The sequence below is a fragment of the Budorcas taxicolor genome, chromosome 9 (assembly GCF_023091745.1).
Source record: "Budorcas taxicolor isolate Tak-1 chromosome 9, Takin1.1, whole genome shotgun sequence".
In the NCBI taxonomy this organism is placed as follows: Eukaryota; Metazoa; Chordata; class Mammalia; order Artiodactyla; family Bovidae; genus Budorcas; species Budorcas taxicolor.
The window spans coordinates 75,870,890-75,894,004 of record NC_068918.1 but is presented as its reverse complement, the minus strand read 5'-3'; the positions used below and the strand labels follow the sequence as shown (position 1 = coordinate 75,894,004).

The 23,115-nt window shown below is 39.8% G+C and overlaps 1 protein-coding gene across 1 annotated transcript in view; it reads right to left on the bottom strand.

Annotated features, from left to right (window-relative positions):
* Window positions 1-20,874: 20,874 nt before the first annotated feature.
* STXBP5 (syntaxin binding protein 5) overlaps window positions 20,875-23,115 on the bottom strand; it is a 164,775-nt gene continuing 162,534 nt past the window's right edge. The window contains exon 28 of the mRNA XM_052645571.1: window positions 20,875-21,803. Within this exon, the coding sequence (XP_052501531.1) occupies window positions 21,762-21,803 (42 nt within the window). The 3' untranslated portion in view covers window positions 20,875-21,761. The remainder of the gene's footprint in view (window positions 21,804-23,115) is intronic.

Sequence of the window (23,115 nt, the reverse complement as noted above, 5' to 3'; positions counted from 1 at the left end):
ACAGTCGTCCTCTCCTCAGGCAGTTCACAAGTCCTTATCATTCTTCCAACAATATCCAAAGCCGACACTTGCTTGAATTTCCACACTTCAAAAAATGACTGTTCGGAAACAGACTTACAGACAGTGAGAGGAAACTTACAGCTATCGGAGAGAAAATGCGGTGATGGGGAGGGATGAGTCAGGGTTTTAACCCAGCACATGAAACCACTTATTAGTTTACTCCATTGTAGTTTCTACCTTTCTTTAGACTATAACTTTCAAATGAGGGTCTCAAGTCTTTCCATGTGAAACTATTTGACAGACTAATGCAAAAAAAAAAAAAAAGAGAGAGAAATAAGACTAGAATAATCTCCTGGGTATTACAGCATTCTAGTTTCTCAGCTAAAAAGCTAAATTTAATTGTTCTTCTCTGAGTAGTTATATAGCAATCATGAAATAGACTTAAGAATCTGATTACTTAATTTAGACCATCATATCACTTAATTTGGCATTGCTAGATTCCTGCCGCTGACTTATGCATTTCACTAGTAACTTATTGACCAGGTAGGCAATCTTTTTAAAATTAAACAGAGTACTAAATAAAATGCATAGTACAGAATATAAAGTGTTATGGAATTAATAATAAGCTTTCAGGAACCAGTCAAGTTTTCATAACTGTCAGAACTATAAAGGCCTTTGAATGGAATATTCAGTTCAGTTCAGTTGCTCAGTCGTGTCCGACTCTTTGCAACCCCATCAATCACAGTACGCCAGGCCTCCCTGTCCATCACCATCTCCCGGAGTTCACTCAGACACACGTCCATCGAGTCCGTGATGCCATCCAGCCATCTCATCCTCGGTCGTCCCCTTCTTCTCCTGCCCCCAATCCCTCCCAGCATCAGAGTCTTTTCCAATGAGTCAACTCTTCCCATGAGGTGGCCAAAGTACTGGAGCTTCAGCTTCAGTATCATTCCTTCCAAAGAAATCCCAGGGTTGATCTCCTTCAGAATGGACTGGTTGGATCTCGTTGCAGTCCAAGGGACTCTCAAGAGTCTTCTCCAACACCACAGTTCAAAAGCATCAATTCTTCGGCGCTCAGCCTCCTTCACAGTCCAACTCTCACATCCATACATGACCACAGGAAAACCGTAGCCTTGACTAGACGCACCTTAGTCGGCAAAGTAATGTCTCTGCTTTTGAATATACTATCTAGGTTGGTCATAACTTTTCTTCCAAGGAGTAAGCGTTTTTTAATTTCATGGCTGCAATCACCATCTGCAGTGATTTTGGAGCCCCCCAAAATTAAGTCTGACACTGTTTCTACTGTTTCTCCATCTATTTCCCGTGAAGTGATGGGACCGGATGCCATGATCTTCATTTTCTGAATGTTGAGCTTTAAGCGAACTTTTTCGCTCTCCTCTTTCACTTTCATCAAGAGGCTTTTTAGCTCCTCTTCACTTTCTGCCATAAGGGTGGTGTCATCTGCATATCTGAGGTTATTGATATTTCTCCTGGCAATCTTGATTCCAGCTTGTGCTTCTTCCAGCCCAGCATTTCTCATGATGTACTCTGCATATAAGTTAAATAAGCAGGGTGACAAGATACAGCCTTGACGTACTCCTTTTCCTATTTGGAACCAGTCTGTTGTTCCATGTCCAGTTCTAACTCTTGCTTCCTGAACCTGCATACAGATTCCTCAAGAGGCAGGTTAGGTGGTCTGGTATTTCCATGTCTTTCAGAATTTTCCACAGTTTATTGTGATCCACACAGTCAAAGGCTTTGGCATAGTCGATAAAGCAGAAATAGGTGTTTTTCTGGAACTCTCTTGCTTTTTTGATGATCCAGAGGATGTTGGCAATTTGATCTCTGGTTCCTCTGCCTTTTCTAAAACCAGCTTGAACATCAGGGAGTTCACGGTTCACATATTGCTGAAGCCTGGCTTGGAGAATTTTGAGCATTACTTTAATAGCATGTGAGATGAGTGCAATTGTGTGGTAGTTTGAGCATTCTTTGGCATTTCCTTTCTTTGGAATTGGAATGAAAACTGACCTTTTCCAGTCCTGTGGCCACTGCTGAGTTTTCCAAGTTTGCTGGCATATTGAGTGCAGCACTTTCACAGCATCATCTTTCAGGATTTGAAATAGCTCAACTGGAATTCCATCACCTCCACTAGCTTTGTTTGTAGTGATGCTTTCTAAGGCCCACTTGACTTCACATTCCAGGATGTCTGGCTCTAGATTAGTGATCACATCATCATGATTATCTGGGTCATGCCTAGATCTGATAGATAGAGTGCCTGATGAACTATGGAATGAGGTTCGTGACATTGTACAGGAGACAGAGATCAAGACCATCCCCATGGAAAAGAAATGCAAAAAAGCAAAATGGCTGTCTGGGGAGGCCTTACAAATAGCTGTGGAAAGAATGGAATATAGTCCATTTAAAATAAAGGACAATTTTATATTTTATATTTAATGAGAAATTTCCACAGAAATAGCAGCTACTGAACATTCACAACAGAAATACAGAGATTTTAAAAATTAGATGAAACACAAAATATATTAAAATATATGTGCATGTGAGTATATCTGAAAGCTTATGCATATGTGTAAATATGTTACATGTGACAAAGCTCTTGAGGTTTGGAGTTTAGCAACAAATATTAATTAGCACCTTGTACTTGACAGGTATTATGCCAGATATTAGAGGAGTTACAAAAATGGATGAAACAGTCTTTTCTCAAGGACCCCATAATCTAGAGAGGAGATGGATGTGTGAACAAATAGCTGGACCACATTGTGATAAGAACCCAACTGGTAGTATGAGGAATGGTTCTTGTGGCAGAGAGGAGAGAGACATTCATCGCTCCTGGGGCATGGAAAGCTTCCAGTGGAAAATGACATTGTAGTTTAGCCATAAAGGATTAGAGGGATTTTTCCAAGATAAGAAAGAAATGAAGAGTATTCCAAGCATGAACAAGAGCATGGAAGATTAACAGCGTGGGTTGTAAGGGCAGGAGGAAATGGCAGGAAATGTGTTTGGAATGGTATATGATACCAGAATCATGGGACATAGAATGGAGACTGTTAAGGAGCCATGCTGACAATGAAAACTCTGGACTTCACGGTCGGTCACCAGAGGAGTCTGGGAAATTTAAAAAGACAACAGCTTTACCGGAGCTGGGATAGAATACACCAGAGAAAGAGGAGGTTGTGAAAGGAAGAGTAGATAGGGATAGAATCAGTAAGATGCGGAAGTAGAGGCAATCACTGAGCAGGAAAGAAAGAGGATAAATTTGGAAATCATTTGTGAGGTTACAAAGGAAGCACTGATGACGGGTTAGATGTTGAGGTAGGGAGGAGAATAGGTGCTCATTAAGTATTTCTGGTGTGATAGTGTGGTGATGTTTCAAATGATGCATTCGCTCACCCCACACACAAAATTCCTGTTGCCTCTCACTCAGGTGGCAAAGGTGTGTTGCCATCTGTGTCCTCAAGTCACTGTTATTACTGAAGAAACAGAAAGATTAATGGCAGTGTCTCTGGATGTAACTCCAGGGAAGGGTTCTATCTTGCTCACTTTTCCATATCTAATATGTAGAACAGAATCTAACACATCCTGGTGTCCAATAAATATTTGTTGAATTAAAAAGAAAGCCAATATTTTGAATGTCAAAATGGAATTTTGGAGCTCATGGTATAGACAACAGCTTTTAGGCCAAAAAAAAAAAAAAAAAAGGCAGGGGGAAGGGGTTTGAGTAAATGGTTACTTGGATTTCCATGTCAAGAACTGAGGTCCTGGCTTAAGCAGGAAGCAGACTATGATTTTCTCCTGTCTGTCCAGATTAGATGAGAATCTTAGATGTTGGGATGGGGAGAGAAGGCAGAGCTCTGAGCCTGACACCCTTCAGGGATTAGCTCTAAGGAGGACAGAGGAAAGATGGAACTGGCTGAAAAGTTTGAGGGTCTAAGAGGAAGGAGAACTGAGACCCTATTTCCCTTTGGAATTCAGAGGAGTGCTCCACACCATGCTGGCCTGACAGCTGAGATTCTGGGATGGCACCCCCAGGCAGAGAGATTGGGAGAGCTTCCGCTAGGGTCCAGCAACCAGAGAGATATATAGGACAGCATCTTACCTGAGGCTCAGGAGGAGAGAGACGAGCTTAGATCATTCTTCTTCAGGCACGTCTGGGAGCCAGCGTCTAAGGGGAGGGAGGGAGGAAACATAAGAAGGTTTTAACATCTGAAAGTCTTTGGAGAGCAAGCAGCTATGAAAAATTCTAAAGGCAAAAAAAAAAAAAAAGGCTTTGAGAAGAGTTTCGGTGTTATGAGTTGGGCTCCTCTTAGCATCTTCTGAGAAAGTTGAATTAAGTGTTGGATTCTTCTAAAATTATTTTTTATCTGTCATGTGTTTTCTGGAACACCACCTCGCCTGAGACAAAGCCTTGGGAGTTCTTGCTTCAGTAGGTTCATGAGAACAAGATCTATGCATAGGAACACACTGAAGAGAGAAATTATTAGAAGTTCTTTCCTGCACCCCCAGGTGATAGTCTAGAATTATATATAAGTGGAAGGAGTCTCATTTCCTAGTTCTCTAAAAAATAGTAAACCTTTGAAAGCTTATTACTGTATTTCATCAATTCTTAGGTCCTTTTTCACATAGCTCACATCTTGGAAATCAGGATAGGTTATGCAAATATAATTATTAGCATTGTTGTTAGTGGTACAAATACTGGTGCCTAATTTTCAGTGGCATCTTAGTTTAAAGCAATACTATGTGCATCAGATGCTGTCCTGAACACTTGTGTTAATAATCACTACCATCATACCGACAAGGAAACTGAGGAATGGATAAGTTTCATAACTTGCTAAAAGCCATGTGTATCATGCAGAAGGGGTATGCGAGACAGCAAAAGAGACACAGGTGTATAGAACAGTCTTTTGGTCTCTGTAGGAGAGGGAGAGGGTGGGATGATTTGGGAGAATGGCATTGAAACATGCATAATATCATATAAGAAACGAATCGCCAGTCTAGGCTCGATGCAGGGTGCAGGATGCTTGGGGCTGTGCACTGGGATGACCCGGAGGGATGATGGGAGGGGGGAGGTGGGTGGGGGGTTCGGGATTGGGAACACGTTTACACCCGTGGTGGATTCATGTTGATGTGTGGCAAAGCCAATACAATATTGTAAAGTAAAGATAATAATAATAATAAATTAAAACAGCTTTCTTCAGAGCCCATGCTTATCTGTACACTATGTCTCTACAGCTACAGAGGGTACCCCAACAGCTAGGTTTCTCTGCTGTTACCTTACACATTATCACATGGAGTCATTAAAACAATCATAAATTGGTGCTGCTTTCATTCCTATTTAATATCTGAGGAAAGTGTTTAAAAAAGGTTAAGTAACATAAGGTCATATTGTTGGTAAACAGCAAAAAAGGACTTGGACCTTGACCTGATCCAGTCTCTCTTTTACCAGCTAAATGGAAACAAAGACTTTGAAAGGTAATCTGCACAATAAAGGGACAGGAAAGTGTTATGCTCCGAGCCCGTATCTCCGAACCGACCGAGAGAGCAAGTCCACCACAGTAATGCAAAAACAAGAAGGGAGTTTATCTCTAGTGCGCTAGGGCTCAAGTCTCATCCCACACAAGGGAATCCGACAAGAGCCCCGAACAAAGGAGTATGGAGGCTTATATACAGGCAGTTCTTTGTCTCAGTTACAGGAATAGCTGGTGTTACATGATTGGCCAGGCAGGATGAGCACATATCCTGTCTCTTTTTGGTAAACATGACTCAGGTCCTAGAGACCGTCGTTTGGTCCCTAACATTCCCCCCTGTCCTTAGATCATATAGAGGAATCTTCCTCTTGGTCCTGAGACACAGTTTGATATTGTTGTCGAAGCACAAACAGCTGTACTGTATTTATGCATTTTTTTACAAAGGCTATAAGTCTATTGATAATACATGGGCCAAAGGTAAGCATCAGAAGTATTAGCAGGGGTCCCAGCAAGGTGGAGATTTAGGTAGTCAGCCAAGGGGATTGTTGAAACCAAGATTTAAACCATCCCTGTTGAGCCTCACGTTTCTGATTACGTTGGGCTAGTCCTTTTCTCACTTTGGCCATAGATTTTTAACTATTTCTGTATGATCCGCATAGAAATAGCACTCTTCTCCTAGGGCAGCACAGAGTCCCCCTTGTTGCAGAAAGAGCAGATCTAATCCCCTCCTGTTTGCTTTTTTCTCTGGATTGAACCTTATTTTGACTTGTGCATAACTGCAACTTTTACAGCTAAAAGTTGGATCTCCGAGGACCCTAGGGAGGGGCTTGGCGAATGAAAAATTAAGTAAATCTCAATTTTCTACTTTTCAGCGCCGAGGTCTATCATTAGAAGTAACACAATCTCAAGTTTTACAATGAGTCTTGTGCTCCCCCATAGGTCTTTCAGTCATGTCGGGGGTGTGCCTGGGCATGCCCAGAACCCTTGTGCTCGGAGATAACCCCTAGCCCAAGGCACATTTACCAACGGCTTAAGGTCAAAGTACAAGTCTGGCCACCAAGTATTTGGTGGATGTATTGCGGTGGTGGAGTTAAGCATCTCACGTGTTAGTCTATTTTGCAGCTTCCAGGTGATTTTGACGGGTTGATGCAGGTTTACACTGGCAGCTCCGGAGCAGAGTAACTGGGTCATCCACAAGGCGGCCCAGCCGAGCTGTCCTGGTCTTGTTGGCGCCTTCGAAGCTTTAGCCTCAAGGGGTTGGACAGGTGCAGAGATGCTTTCCATTTTTTTTTTTAGCGTCTTCTTGCTCTGCTGAAGCAGCTGGGCGTATGTGGTTGCAATGTACCCAAGGCCCGATACCGTCAACCTTTAGGGTAGTTGGGGTGGTAAGAAGAACAACATAAGGACCCTTCCATTTGGGTTTTAGTACCTTGGTTTGGTGCCTTTTGACCCATACCCAGTCTCCGGGGTCAATGTCATGTGAGGGAATAGTTCCCTTATTTTGACCCACATGTATTTCCCGGAGCAGTTTTTAGACACGAGAGTGCACCTTGCTTAAGGCCATCAAGGCTTCTTGGAGTTGCCCCAACGTGGGAGGCGGTAGTTTTTTCCTTTTAAATATTGGACATATAGGGGGAGGTCTCCCATACAGAATCTCAAATGGGGTCAGATTAAGTTGATAAGGAGTATTATGCGCACGGAAGAGGGCTAAGGGAAGGAGGGTCACCCAGTCCCCGCCAGTCTCTATAGCCAATTTAGTTAAAGTTTTTTTAGAGTCTGATTCATTTTTTTTACTTGCCCTGAGCTCTGTGGACTGTATTTACAATGTAACTTTTATTTAGTCCCCAGGGCTAGGGCAAGGCTCTGAAGTATTTGACTCACAAAAGCAGGTCCATTATCAGAGCCGATGGTCACTGGCAGGCCAAACCTAGGAACTATTTTTTTTTAAATCTTTTTTTTTTTCCCACTATCATCGCGGTTTTTCCCTTTGTAGGAAAAGCTTCCACCCACCCTGAGAAGGTATCCACCAACACTAACAAGTACCGGTAACCATACTTGCCTGGCCTTACCTCGGTGAAATCTATTTCCCAGTGTTGCCCTGGTCCTTCTGCCCGATACCTCAGTCCTGCATGTTGTCCTTTTCCTGGCCTCATCTGTTGACACGCCTTACAAGCATGCACCATGTTCTTTACAGTTGTCTGGTGCCAGGGAAATCGCAGGCGCGCAGTTTGAAAGAGCATCAGAGTCTTCTTTTCTCCCAGATGAGTAGACAAGTGCAAATGCTCACATAGTTGCCGTCCCAGCTGAGCAGGGAGCATCAGTAGCCGTCTGAGTCTCGGTACCATCCATCTTCACCTTTTTGAAGGTTGGTGTGTTTTTGGATCCAAGCAAAGTCTGTGGATGAATACTCAGGGGTTGGGGACAGAGTTCCCATACCTGGAGGTGGAAGTCCGATCGCCAGCACAGGGGTGATGAAATCTTTATCAGCTACTTTTTGAGCTGCCAGGTCTGCGGCACGATTCCCTCGTGCCGTGGGGCTGTCACCCTTCTGATGTCCAGGTACGTGTACTATTGACATAGCCTGAGGCATCTGTACAGCCTCTAAAAGTCTACAGATTTCAGGCAAGTTTTTAATTTCTTTTCCTTCAGCTGTTAAAAACCCCCGTTCCCAATATATTGGGCCCTGGATGTGTACCGTGCCAAAAGCATAGCGACTGTCAGTGAAAATAGTTATTTTATTTATTTTTTTTGGCTCTCTCTAGTGCTTGAATCAGGGCAATTAACTCTGCCTTTTGTGCTGAGGTATCCGGGGGAAGGGCCTCTGCCCATATCGTCTGTCCAGAGTCATCTACTACTGCAGCTCCCACCCGTCTCTGTCCATCTTTTACATAACTGCTGCCATCTGTGAACCATCTTAGCTCACTGTTATCCAGTGGAGTATCGGTTAAGTCCTTTCGCATTGCTGTTACCCCGGCCAGTATCTCATCACAATCATGGAGGGGGCTATTTTCCTCTGGATTGGGCAAAAGAGTGGCCGGATTTAGAGTGCAGGGCATTTGGAAATGAATCCGTGGGGTGTCAAGTAGCACGGCCTGGTAGTGCGTCAAGCGGGCATTAGAAATCCATTTACCTGGGGGTTGCTTTAAAACTCTCTCTATGGCATGAGGAGTGTAGACCAAGAGTCTCTGTCCATAAGTCAGTTTATTAGCATTGTGGACTAAGAGCGTGGTGGCCGCGATGATACGGAGGCAAGGTGGCCATCCGGCTGCCAATGGGTCCAGTCTCTTGGAAAGGTAAGCTACAGGTCGCTTCCATGGTCCCCATCTCTGTGTTAGTACCCCTTTTTCTATCTCCCGCTTTTCATCTACAAATAATTGGAAAGGCTTAGATGGATCAGGGAGGGCAAGGGCAGGAGCCTCTAGCAAGGCTCGCCTGAGCTCTTGGAAGGCCTCTTTCATTGGCTCAGTCCACTTCCAGTCCTTATTTTCTTTGGTCCCTTTATATAGGGGCCTGGCCTTTTCTGCAAACCCCAAGATCCATAACCGGCAATATCTCACAGTTTCCAGAAATTTTTTTCACTTGTCTAGGGTTAGCCGGCTCAGGGATCTGGAGGATGGTTTTTTTTTTTTATAGCCTGTGTTAGCCACCTTTGGCCCTGTTTTATCTTGTAACCGAGGTATGTAACCTCTTGCTTGGGAATCTGGGCCTTTTTGGCACTCACCCTGTAACCTAAAGTCCCCAAGGTTTGGAGAAGGTCACCTGTTGCCTCTTGGCACTCTTTTTCTGTAGCCGCTGCCAGCATAAGGTCATCAACATATTGTAATAAAACAATGGTAGGGTGTTCAACCCGATACTCACGGAGGTCTTCGTCCAGGGCCTCATTAAATAACGTGGGCGAGTTTTTGAAACCCTGTGGTAAGTGAGTCCATGTCAGCTGCACAGGGGTCTGACCACTGTCTTCCTGCCATTTGAAGGCAAAGATCTCTTGGCTTGCGGGGGCAAGAGGCAAACTAAAAAAGGCATCTTTTAAATCTAAAACAGTGTACCAAATGTAGTTTGGAGGCAAGTTGCTTAGCAATGTATAAGGGTTAGGAATCAGGATGAATATCATTTTCCCGTTTGTTGACTTCTCGTAGATCTTGAACCGGTCTAAAATCAGTTCCCCCAGGCTTTTTCACAGGCAGCAGGGGAGTGTTCCATGGGGACCGGCACCTTTTTAGGACCCCAGCGTCTATGAGGCATTGTATATGAGGAGTAATTTTTTGTTGAGCCTCTTGACTCATGGGATACTGTCGTACCCTCACCGGGGAAGCACTGGCTTTCAGTTCCACAATGATAGGGGGCCTCTGTTTGGCCAGTCCCATTTTTGCTGTTTCAGCCCAGGCCTGAGGGTATCTTTGAACCCATGGTTGTACTTCGGGGCTTATTGTCGCTGGGGCCTCTGGCAAGTAGAGTCTGTATTCATCTTTTAATGCCAGACACAGGACCTGAAGAGGATGCCTGGTCCTATCTAAAACTGACACTTGTCCGTGGTTGAAATGAATTTGGGCATTTACTTTAGACAGTAAATCTCTTCTCAACAAGGGCGCTGGACACTCAGGTATCACCAGAAAAGAATGGGTCACCTGGTGGGCCCCCAAGTTCACATGCCGTTTTGTAGTCCATCCATATCGTTTAGTCCCGGTTGCTCCCTGCACCCAGCTACTTTTCTTAGACATGGGTCCATCTTTTTGGTTTAAGACTGAGTATTGAGCTCCCGTGTCCACCATGAAGCTAACCGGTTTCCCCTCCACATTTATAGTTACCCAGGACTTGGGGAGGGGCTTCGAGCCCTGACCCCCCTAGTCGCTATCCTCACCCGCGTAGAGGATATGACTGTCTGGAGAGGGAGTCTCATTCTTGGGGTTCTTGGGCCCCTTTTTCTGGGAGGAGCTGAAGGCTTGGTTTTCTTTTTGGCTTTTCCCGATGAAACCTGTGGAACCTGTGGAAGCAAGGGCAGGGAAGAGGGAAGGGAAGTGAGGGGCTGAAAAACAAAAGGTTTTAGCCAGACCAGGGGGTTTTCCACTAGGTCCTGTCAGACCAAAATGTATGGAGTTTGGTCTGGTTGGGTGTCCCGAAGTGTAGGGGGCAAGCACCTTCTCTCTGACCGCTCGAATAGTAGGCAGGCTGAAGGTGCCTTCTTGTGGCCAGCTGACATCAAAAGCAGGCCACTCAGCAGAACAAAAAGTTACTAACTTGCTTTTTTTTACCAGCAATGATAGATTTTGTGCTCTAGACTTGAAATCAGAGAAGTGGTTAATCATAAGAGATAAAGGAGTAGAAGTTGTTTGTCCCTTGATCACAGAAAAGTACACTGGGAGCCAACAGAGCACACAAAGAGCAACGCAGACACCACAAATAGACAAACAGATAACAAACGCAAGGTGGCCACTGACAATGCACTCAATCTTACCTGCAGGATGTTCACAGAGCCAGCCGCCTCCCCAGCACGAAACTGGGCCCTGGCCTTACGCTGACTTAATCCAGTAACCAGAGCCAGCTGCCTCCCCAGCACAAAACTAGGCCCCGGCCTTACGCTGACTTGCCTCTGCACTTTACAGCCAGATGCCTCCCCAGTACTATACCGGGCCTCGGACTTAATCTGGGCTTCTGCAACGTTAGCACCGGTGCTCAGAGCTCTTATCTCCTAACGAGGTTACTCCCTTCTACCAGGAGAGTTGTCCTCCCCGGCGGGACGAAGATCCTGGACGAGCCCCCAAATGTTATGCTCCGAGCCCGTATCTCCGAACCGACCGAGAGAGCAAGTCCACCACAGTAATGCAAAAACAAGAAGGGAGTTTATCTCTAGTGCGCTAGGGCTCAAGTCTCATCCCACACAAGGGAATCCGACAAGAGCCCCAAACAAAGGAGTATGGAGGCTTATATACAGGCAGTTCTTTGTCTCAGTTACAGGAATAGCTGGTGTTACATGATTGGCCAGGCAGGATGAGCACATATCCTGTCTCTTTTTGGTAAACATGACTCAGGTCCTAGAGACCGTCGTTTGGTTCCTAACAGAAAGCAACATCCTAAGTTCAGACAATTTTTATTTAGAGATATTTTATAAATGTTCTGTGAAAATATATGTTAAATCTGCTATGACTAAACCCTCCAAAGAATTTATTCTCTATACCAGGGAGAAACAAAATAACATTTATAAATTTGTGTTTATTACAAAAAAGTTCCAGGCACTGGGATACTGGCTGTTTTTATTTTAAAGGCAACTACATCTTAATTTTAATCTGATCCTATATCTTGATGATAGTTGGCCATAAACGCATCCTGGTTTGGCTTTCTGGAGCCTCACACTGCAAACATGAAATTCGGTTGAACTAAAGGGGCTTATTAAATTCAAACATGATTAAATTCATTGATTCTCCATTAGGTACCCTGTTAAAGACAACGTGTCACTTTGTTTTCATCCTGATTGTAGCGGTTTTAATATTACCTGACTTGCTGATCCTGGAACCAGGTCTGCTACTAGCTCTGTCCTATTCACATGTTGTTCTGATTCACAGATCTTCTAAGGGATTAATATTTTTAAGGTCACAAAGCCTTGTGTTTGTGTGGTAATTTTGTTTTCTAACCATTTTCAGGGATTATTTTATTTCTACAAGTACTCTGTGAGGTAGGTAAAGCTACTATTTGCATCCTAGTTTTACACATGAGGAAACAGGCAAATAGAGGTCAAGTGACTTGGAAAGGTCACTGGCATAGTACTAAACTTAGGAATGGAAGACTGGCTTTCATACTCAGGTCAACCTGCACTTCTGAAAGGAGCTACATATAAGGCCCATTTTAAATAAACTTGGCACTAAATACAAGATAAATCCGCTTGCCTGATATTAACCAATAACCACTCCTTGAGTTTCCATGATTGATCAGGAGGGATAAAATTTTCCAGTAGGCTAACCATCAGAGGGGTATCCCTGGTAGCTCAGCTGGTAAATAATTCGCCTGCAATGCAAGAGACCCCAGTTCGATTCCTGGGTTGGGAAGATCCCCTGGAGAAGGGATAGGCTACCCACTCCAGTATTCTTGAGCTTCCCTGGTGATTCAGATGGTAAAGAATCCTCTTGTGATGCAGGAGACTTGGGTTCGATCCCCGGGTTGGGAAGATCCCCTGGAAAAGGGAACAGCTACCCACTTCAGTATCCTTGCCTGGAGAATTCCATAGACAGAGGAGCCTGCCGGGCTACAGTCCATGGGGTCTCAAAGAGTAGGACTTGACAGATTCTCACCCCACTAACTGTTAGAAAAGTTGTGTAATAGAACCTTATAAATGGATTCACTGCTCATCTTATCAAGGGGAGTTTTGGTTCAGAGAACCACATCAGGTATTAAGATTTGTGAACTTCAGCCACAAATTTACCTGGCTTGCTCACCCACTCTGACTGGTTCAAAAGCATGGATTAAATGTAAAAGAGAAAGCAAACTTCTAAGAGAAATTAATGCAAATACACTAAGATCTAAACTAGCACTTAGGTAGCCTGGACTTCTTCTCTACGCTTTCTTATATACACCATGGCAGAGCCATTTAGGAACACATTTTTGGAGCCCCTCGGAATGTGTCCTACTACTGGTCTTACTCTCCGGGCCAGTGGTTCTTGTGAGGGTGGGAGTGAGTCCTAGTTAGAGGAGAAGAGGGCCAGAAAGAGGGACTACCCTATTGGGAGTGTTTTGGAAATTTGTGGGGCCTTTTATTCTTGCTGTTCTGGAAGTGTACAACCTTAAGATTTACATATTGAAAAACAACTTTTAAATTATAAATCACATTCATTTCATACCTCTGTAGTGTATTAGGCTATTTTATCAATTAAAAAGATTTATTGGAGTACAGTTGATTTACAATGTTGTATTATGTCAATTAAAAAGAAATTTACGTATATAGGAAGTATGTCATCTACAGCCGACGCATTGGAAAAGACCCTGATGCTAATAAAGATTGAGAGCAAAAGGAGAAAAGGGTGGCAGAAGATGAGATGGTTGAATGGCATCACTGACTCAATGGACATGAACTTGGGCAAGCTCCAGGAGGTAGTGAGGGATAGGGAGGCCTGGTGTGCTGCAATTCATGGGGTCACAGAGTCAGACACAACTTAGTGACTGAACGATAACAATTATCTATGAATGTCATTAGAGAGTATAGTAAATGAAACATCCAAAATATCTGTGATGTAAATGGGAAACTGGTTCTAGGTAGGGCATGCTCTAGATTAGATGTCTCCAAGTGTGGTGAGTGAGTCAGCCGTATCACCTGGGAACTTGGTGACAATAGAAATTCTTCTTACTCCAGACTTACTGAACAAGAGATTCTGGGGATGTGGCCCAGCATACTGTGTTTTATCAAGGTTTCCAGGAGATACTGATGCTCAAGTTTGAGCACAGCTGCTTGGACTAATGGTATCTGCAGTCACATTACTGTTAAAGGAACACAGAGATGACTACCTTTTCTAACTGCAGTTTTCTGGCTTTTAGACCTATGCAAAGCCAATGCTTCCTTGGTTAATCATTCTAGCAAAGAGGGCGGGGCTGGACCTGAGGGCTGTCAGCACGGTTTCTGTCACTTTACACCTCTCTAGTGCTTATGCTTTTAAAAATTTCTGTCTCAGCACAGGTCTTCTGTGAACTAAACTGTTTTTACTTTATCTGTCGAGATTTTGCATGTTTGGAAATAACCATAAGGAATAGGAATGGCATTATTGCTTATGAAAATTATTTGCAAATTCACCCAATATTGAGTGTGGGGGACCTTGAGAAATATAAGGAATAATATTGCATTAGCCAAAAAGTTCCTTTGGGTTTTTCCATACTATCTTATGGAATTTTTGGCCAACCCAACAGTATTTTGGACCCAAATTGGCAAAGAAATGTGCTTGGTTAAAATAAACATTAATGAAGAATAAAGAGATTTGGGGTGAGAGGCACTGGAAAGAGAGAGATAGGGAAGAGAAATAGAGAAAAAGGGAGGGAGCAAGGAAGGGGGAGAGAAATACTCAGAGATAAATTCAACCAGGGCAATGCACAAAGGTCTTCTATTTGGGAGCAGACACACACACACTCACACACGCGTGCGCGCTCCCACACTCACTGTGGGATAGTAACACTGCTGGTTAGCTGTCCCTTAGGATACCTGTTGAGAGCTGTACTCGGTCTTCCATGGAGGACAAATATGCAACAGACAAGTTAAATACTTGAGTTTGACGTTTAAATGAAGCTCTCAGACTTCTATACTGAACAGCATAGTCTGTATTCTCTGAAAATGCTTTTATTAATTGTGGACCTTACTTATATGTTGTTTTAAACAGTGATAAAAAACTATAAGGTTTCATTTTTAAAACAGTATACAATGAGAGAATGTGACCAAAATTAAAGGTCAGAATATTTTCAAAATTTTGAGTGAATATATGTCGATGTTAATTAAAATTTGAAAATGTATGACGACTTTGAGAGGTTTTTTCTTCTTTAAAGGATAACATTTGTACAAAAACTAAAAAAAATCATTATTACACAAGCCAGTCACATTATCTTTTAAAATAACGGAAGAAAATCAGAATCGTCTTATATAGGCCTATGAAGACTGACAATGACAAGAATACTTCTGTCTAAAACAGTGAAAAGCACTGTACCATTTAAGCAGGACACACCTTTAAGTTCTTTAAAAAGCCATGAACAGAGACATGAAGACAGTCTCTTTACTTTTTAAAATTTTATCACTTTACGCCTATATTTTCTGGAAAAAATACTATTTCTTTTGATTACATAGAGGATCACTACCAAATGATCTAATCACTTTATAATAACTTAGATATTTCATCTGTTCCATATCTAATAATTTCCTGGAAGAAAAGTATCAATCATAAAAATTAACCTTTGCAAAGTCTGCACCTTTCCATTGTTACACCATACTGAAAACGCTTCTTAAAGGCTCAGATAATAAGATGAGACATGACTGCCACCATGTGGGCAATAAGATGATACAGATTTCAAAATCAAACAAACCTTCAATTTAATAAGAGAATGACCATATTCTTTATTCTGAAAATGCAGTGGAAACAATGATAAGAACGGTCAGTCCTCTGTGAGCTCCATGTTCTATATCCATTAATGTGATGTTCATTTTTGGTACAAGTAGGTGGGACACTGACAATATTAACTAGCAAAATGCCATTTATGGAAATTATCTAGTCTCACTACTTCGTGTGTTCCACAGGCCCACAGCATGTTATTACTTGGAAGCCTGTTGGAGATGCAAAGTCACGCCCTACCTTAGAAACCTGGAATCCTAATCTGCATTTTGATAAGATGCTGAGGATTGTCCTACATGCTCAAGGTCAAGATGCTTTCATCTGCAGCTGGACCCTCGCCCTTACCTATACTTCCCACCCAATGAAGGGGCAGGTAACTTTCACCAAAATGTTCAGATAGTTAAGAAAAGTACTGCTTGTTTTACTTGAATTATCTGATTAACTTGATTTTTCCTTTGCAGATGTAGAAATCTACTTCATTATTTGCTGAGGTTAAACTACTGGATTAATTCCACAATTTAGAGAAAAAATTAAAACAAGCTTTTCAGAAAAAAAGGGCTTAGTTTTCAGAGAGATTAGAGTATTTTATTTTGCCCAATCAGAGCCCTTCAGCATAAAGAGACATTCATATACATATATATGAACATATTCCAGAAACATTAATTTATAATACATTTTTTAAAATACCAGCTTAACGGTATTTATTTACAAAAATATTTCATTACCTACTTTTAAACCTTTTGCTGTGATGACAGTTTGTAAAGTACAGGAATGCAAAATAACTACAAAGTTTAACACATTTTTCCGTGTTTGCAATAGTGCTTTTTTTTAAAATGAAACAGTACACAGAGATGGGTTTTTTAATCATATTGAAAATGCATATTCCAGCAATCACCTTTGAGATAGTTACTGGACTGAGCAAGATTTAAAAAAAAAATAAGTGCAGCAACTGAAAACTATCTGCATGTACATTTCAAGGTGGACACAAGCTCGAGCTCTGTACCAAGCATGCTTGCCCCCGAAGTGGACAGTGTTAGCAAAACTTAATCTTGCTCTTTTTAACATTGTTTTTGGTGTTGCATTTACAATGAACCAATAGTATAACTAGAAAGCAAGATGTTTTTCCAGTTCTATCATGTTAAGCAGAGGTCACACCTAAGGATCACAGTACCATTTATTTACAAAAAAAAAAAAAAAAAATTAAAAATTTAAAACATGATTTACCCTTTTTGCATTACTGTCTATTGGTATGTTGAATCTGTTTCCAATTCCTTACATTGTCTTCAGTGGAAGCAAAATTTAAACAACACAAAACACATTGCATTAAAAAAAACCCCCAAACTCCCAAATAAACAGGATTCCATTGTCATTAGCCTATATCCATTTTAAATGCCCGAGCCAAACAACCTACAATAAATTAATATCGGTTTATTTACATCACATACACTATGAAATTTTAATTTAATCTATAAGCCTCATTGTGAAATACTGGCAAAACTGACATTCATGATTTTTCTGATGTGAAGAGTGCAATAAAAAGAGCAATTACACATAGTCCTGGACTACTTACTCCACTTGTAAATGAGTTGTGTCTAATAATTTAAGACTGTATTAGAAACTGAAGAAAGCAATGTTATAACCTTGATAACTGGGAAGTTGTTAAAACCATTTAATTCAGCTGAGAAAGGTAAGCGAAAGTTTTCCCTTTAATTTTGTTGTTGTTACCACTATTTTCTGTGCACAGAACCTTTAAAACTTCTGTGGTATAGTAAGATCATTAATATTCACAGGAAAAATAATCCCCATAGCACTTTACAAGAAACTGATCAGTGATGAAAAGTATAATTAACAAGAACTGTAAACAGTATCTTCACATTCATTTTCAAATGAAAAAAAAATTTATGGGCATAAATTTCAATTCAAGAAAACAAACACCCTGAAAGGGAAAAGAACAAAAAGAGGACACTTAAAGATAGAGAAGTGCTCTTTTTCAAAGTAAATACAGATTAAAAAGTCTAGGAATATTGATCAAGTATCAAACTGATAAGGAACATATTCTATAAACTACAAAATAAAAACCTTCATTGACAAAAATACATAAACTCTGTTTTCATTTTTGGAAATTTATTTTTAAAAAAGGTAGAAGAAAATATCTGGAAAACTATTTTAAATATATATATATATATATATTTTAAAACAATAGTTAAGGTAGGCATCCAACAGCAAGCTGCAGGTATTGAGAAAGACCTTGTAATTATTGTTGTGGGCATTTTCCCCAAAATAAAATTAATATTTGAAAATGTTCAATAGAGGGTTTCTTTTAACCATAGGAATGGTATCTTTCCTGTCATGTGTGTAGACTTTTGAATGATGTATGATTCTTTAAAATTAATTGTATCTCGATATGAGATACCAGTATTTCTTATTATAAGCGTAAAACATAACTTTTTGTATGGATAATATACATACTTTTTAAGTACTTCGACTTAAACTTAACAAGTTCACCATTTTTAAAATTAAAGAATACATTTATAAAAAATCCATTTTAAAACTAAAAGTATATTCTCTAGCAGTATGTATAAATATAACATGTTACTGTATGATCTTAAAACAAATCTGAAAGTGTTGCAATAATTTAAGAGCTAGAACACTGAAACAAACAGCAAATGATTTTACTATTTTTTATCCTTGAAAACTATATAAAACCCTATTGAAGGTTTTAAAACTATGATCAGTTTAATTGTTTAAACTAGCAGCATATTCATGATTCTGGTATGTTTTATACATATGTATCAGTTGATTTGAATGGAGAAATGTGAATTCAATGACAATAAAAAGTCTTCTTCACCTAAAAAAGTGCAGAAAAAATTCAAGTTTAAAGTTCAGTGCTCTTTATTTTGCAAAAACAAACAAAATCCTAAAAGTTAAAATGTAAAATAAATCATTGCCACACAAAATTTACCTTTGGATATAGCTTTTCTAATGTCACATGAGAAAATGCCTTAAGCAAAACATATATGGAATATAGAACTCAGGGTAAAACTTTGAAGTCCATGGTGTCTTTCACCTATTTTTCCTTTCCTCAGTTGTTTTCCCACCACTCCTGTAATCAAAAACTATGTAACACTTTCAGACTTGTTTAAAACACATATCTATACAAAATAACTTCAGACAAACCTACAATTAAAAAGTTATAAGGAAAAGAGATATGTCTTTCTTTAAAGTTCTGTACTTAAATTGTCATATACTACACATAACAACAGACAATTAGCAGCATTTTTTCACATCCATAAGAAAATCAAATTAAGAAGTTAGCAATAGCTCAGTTATACCTATAACCATTTTTGGAAACAGTACCATTGAAACGCAAACCAAGGGAATTAAGATGATGCAAAACTTCAAATGATGTAATATACAGAAACTATCAGAAAGTTTCAAATAACCTTCTAAAGCAAATCCATAAGGATTTTGGTTTGAAAAGTGAAATGAACCAGATATGTGGTACATAAAGGGAAACCACTTCCTACTGACAGACTGCTTATCAATGAATACTTCAATGATTTGAGAGTCAAGGACAAATGCAACAAAAAAATAATGTTTGAGGATATGGAGGAAGCACATAAAAATCTTTCATTTTTCTAATATTTTCTATTTTGACTTTTTTTTTTTGGTTTGTTTTCCTGAAATCTTGGCTTGCTGGTGACTATAACTTTTTGTGTTAGAAAAAAAATAGAGATGTTACCTCTCAAATTACAATAAATTCCCTGGGTTAGTTATTACTGCAGACTGTCTCTTATCTACAGACTGAATCAAGTATAACTCTGAGAAGCTTATTTCCTATTTTCAAAAATACTTCAAGCTTTCCTATCCTACGTGAGTTTCTAGTTTGCTGTGCATAATCTGTAGATTAATTTAAAAATGAAATAAAATAACTCGAAATATTGATTCAAGGTTTTCTTATAAAATCCACCTCAGGTAAATGTATTTACTTCTCTATTTGAAAATAATTACAAGATTGGTTCATTTTATATACAACAGGAAAAATGACAGTTGATATAAAAATTAAGTTGATATACAATTAACACAAAACAACATAGCAAATCAAATAATTGGAGCTAATATGCCCTTACACATGAATGGGGAACCAACCATTCACGTATATTACTTTACTTAGTGCTTCTCAACTTCAAATCCATTAACTACTGATTTTACTGATGACTCGAAACTGTACCTTTAAAAAATGGCCTTTGAAAACTTCCTGTGACATATTATGGAACAATGGGTTTATTAGATAATATATGATACAAATTAAGCAATTTGTAAACTGCTACATGTTCATTATAAAGCTGGCATTAACTAAACAGAAATGTTACTCATAGGTCTTCCTACAAATTCAAAAACTTTTGAAAATGACTGTATTTTAAAAATATTTCTTTTGGCTTGATCAATCATCTCTATCACATATATTCAATCCCTCCCTAATGACAAAGTAAATTTTAATGTAAACTTTCATATCCCGTAGTGCACGTCATAAAATGTAAACATAAGAGCTTTATCAATGAAAATGGTAAGGGAAAAATGCAAAACAGACTTGTGAAATTAATGTGTTCTATATATACCTTTAATGATTGTATGGAATAGAAAAACAACCATCAATTTGTGCTCTGATTATTTCTTAACGACAAAAGAAAATGGTTTTAAACTATTTTTTTGTAGAAGAAAATATTTTAAATTTCATTAAGTATAATGCTTCTAGATTATTCATCCTTTGTCGCTTTCAGAACGATCGGTAACAATCTCAGATGAGCCTGCAGGATGGGCTTACCTGCTTCCAGGTCTATCCCATTATCTCTTTTCTGTCCGTGTGTGCTGTTTTAGTACCAGTCATTTATTGTCCACTGATGGGTCTCATTTCCTTTATACTCCAATACAGACATAATTTAGTTACCAAAATGCACATATTTTCCTTTTCGGTTTTTCAAAACCTTGAAAGGACACGTACAGATTTATAGTATATTTCTACAGAAAATACTTTGTAGGTCAGACTAGACTCTTAGATAATTATTGACAATGGATGCTTTTGATTCCATGCGATGGCATGTGCGCTAAGAGTTAATTGCCTCATCACCTGAGTGTACTGGAACTGTTAGCAAATAAAGGGGTATTTTTTTTTTAATTTTAAAGAGAGCTGAACATTTCACTGGAATGATGAAACATTTTTTTAAAGCAATTTTAATCAAACAATGCAAAGGTACATTGGGTTAAACATTTTATAAAAATTCAAGCAAAATTAAAAACTTAGCCGATTTCAACATCTCCACAAATTTAACCAGTAAGTATTTTGGTCAAATCCACCTTTAGCTGAATTAATGAGCACAATGGCAAGAGACACTGAAGTATTCTCCTCGGCACAATGGAGGTTTCTCTCACTTTCCACATCGCACAGTCACTACATGGAAACTCCCAGAATGATGAGCAGTTCAGTCATGCTCTACACTTTTCTTTTCAATGAAAAGTGATGTATCGCCTTGTTTTGCTTTTGACAAAATATGGACTAAACACAAGTATACAATAACAAGAATCCAAGAGTAGCCATACACAAGTCAACTATGTGTATGTTTTTATTATTTAAAGCCCACCATTCAGCTTATCTGTCTAAAGATATGGTAACAAACGGTTTGTTGTTTTTTTTTTTCACTATTGATACTGATGACCAGTCAGTTGAAGGGAGGGAAAGTCCAAGACAGCAGTTTATACTTCAGTCAATGACACAAACATAACTCTTTTGGCTTCGAGACTTCTGACTTACTGCCTCTCCCTCAAAGAGGTCAAACACTGATGGCAAACAGGACAGCACGGAGTCTGTTGGCATATGAAAGTTTAATCCAGGAATGATCCAGGAATAGTCCCTGCCACGTCTCCTCAGATCCCTCTGTTTCTTCATTTGTAACGTGTGACCACCATCCTAATTCCCAGACTGTCAGCTCATAGCTGGCCCGCACCATCTACTCCTCGTTGAGTGTGTGTGAGCACGCCTCAGTTAAAGCCACACGACTGAGGTAAGACAGGGCGTGATTGTGCTAGGAAAGAGCAGTATCCAGTGACAAACATCCCTTTCTTGTTAACTTTCCTAAAGTGAAATCAATAACATAAAAAAGGAAAATTCTTTTTCCTTCTGGCTGATGTTGAACTTTAGCTGGGTTTCTGGTTATCAGAACTGGTACCACTTCTTATCTTTGTATTTCAACATCATCTAAAGGGGAGAAAATGAGAAAAAAAACATGTTTAAAAAATGTTTAAGAATAACAACAGAATAACAACAGATTAATAACAGAATAACAACATTTATAAACTGGTTTCTACAGTTTTCTAAAACATTAAATTATTCTGAAGCATTCTTCCGTTTTTAATATTCAGTATTCATACTGAATGCAAGAAATAAGAACTGTTCTGTTTCAAGGAAAAAAAGACTATAACTATGAAGAACGAGCCTAGAAGGTCCTCACATTCCTTAAAAGACATGATATAAGTAAGTTTTAGCTCAGTGCATTCTTTGGTGACATAAGCTAATAACTTAAAAAATAAGTAACTTTCAGTTCTCTTAACTGAATTAAAAATAAAGCTTAAAAAACCTGCAGAAGGAAAGGCTGAGACCAGTCCTGCTGCCATCTACAGTTTGCTGAGTAGCTGACTCTGAGCCATGTACTTTCCCTGCATGGATTCGCTTGATCCTCACAACAACTCTATGTGCTGGGCATTGTTAATCTTCCTGTTTTACAAATGAAGAAACTAAGGCTTAAAGAGGTTAGCCAAGATAACACAGTGGTGAAACTGGGATTTGAACCCATGTAGTCTAACCCAAAAACCCATGATTTAACCAACTCAATGTACTGTCTTTTCTATACTCTCAAATATGGCTGAGGAACATTTGATAGAAGGGAAAAGCTAACAGCTAGGTATTGAGCTCTTGGCTAAATATTTAGACTGTAGATAGATTCTGAGGCTGGCTGAAATGTTACATGCCTTAGAGATCAGTCAGGTTCATTGTTATGTGAACATAAGTCTTGACTTAGATTTGAAGGCACTAGCCTTTCTTTATCTGAGGTGTGTGGGCCTAAGACAAGGACTCACAAAAATCTCTTTGAAAACCTGGAAAAATCTCTCTTAGGCCAAGTTACCTCTTTCATACATGCTAGCTGTCAACATTATTGAGCAAGGAAGAGATGGCTTTTGACCTAAAATTTAAAGAAGAGCTATTACTGACAGACTGGGTACTCAAATGTAAAAACAACCTTAATTTGGTGTCTTCAGGTAATAAAAGCAAAATGTCTTTGAGGGCTAGGCTAGGAGCTAAATGTGAGAAGTAACCCGGTATGAAGTATCAGCGAGTTGCAGAGCTGTCAAAATGAGAAACACGTACCCCATTCCACCTGCTGCTGCTAAGTCGCTTCAGTCGTGTCCGACTCTGTGTGACCCCAGAGCCTGCCAGGCTCCCCCGTCCCTGGGATTCTTTGGGCGAGAACACCGGAGTGGGTTGCCATTTCCTTCTCCAATGCATGAAAGTG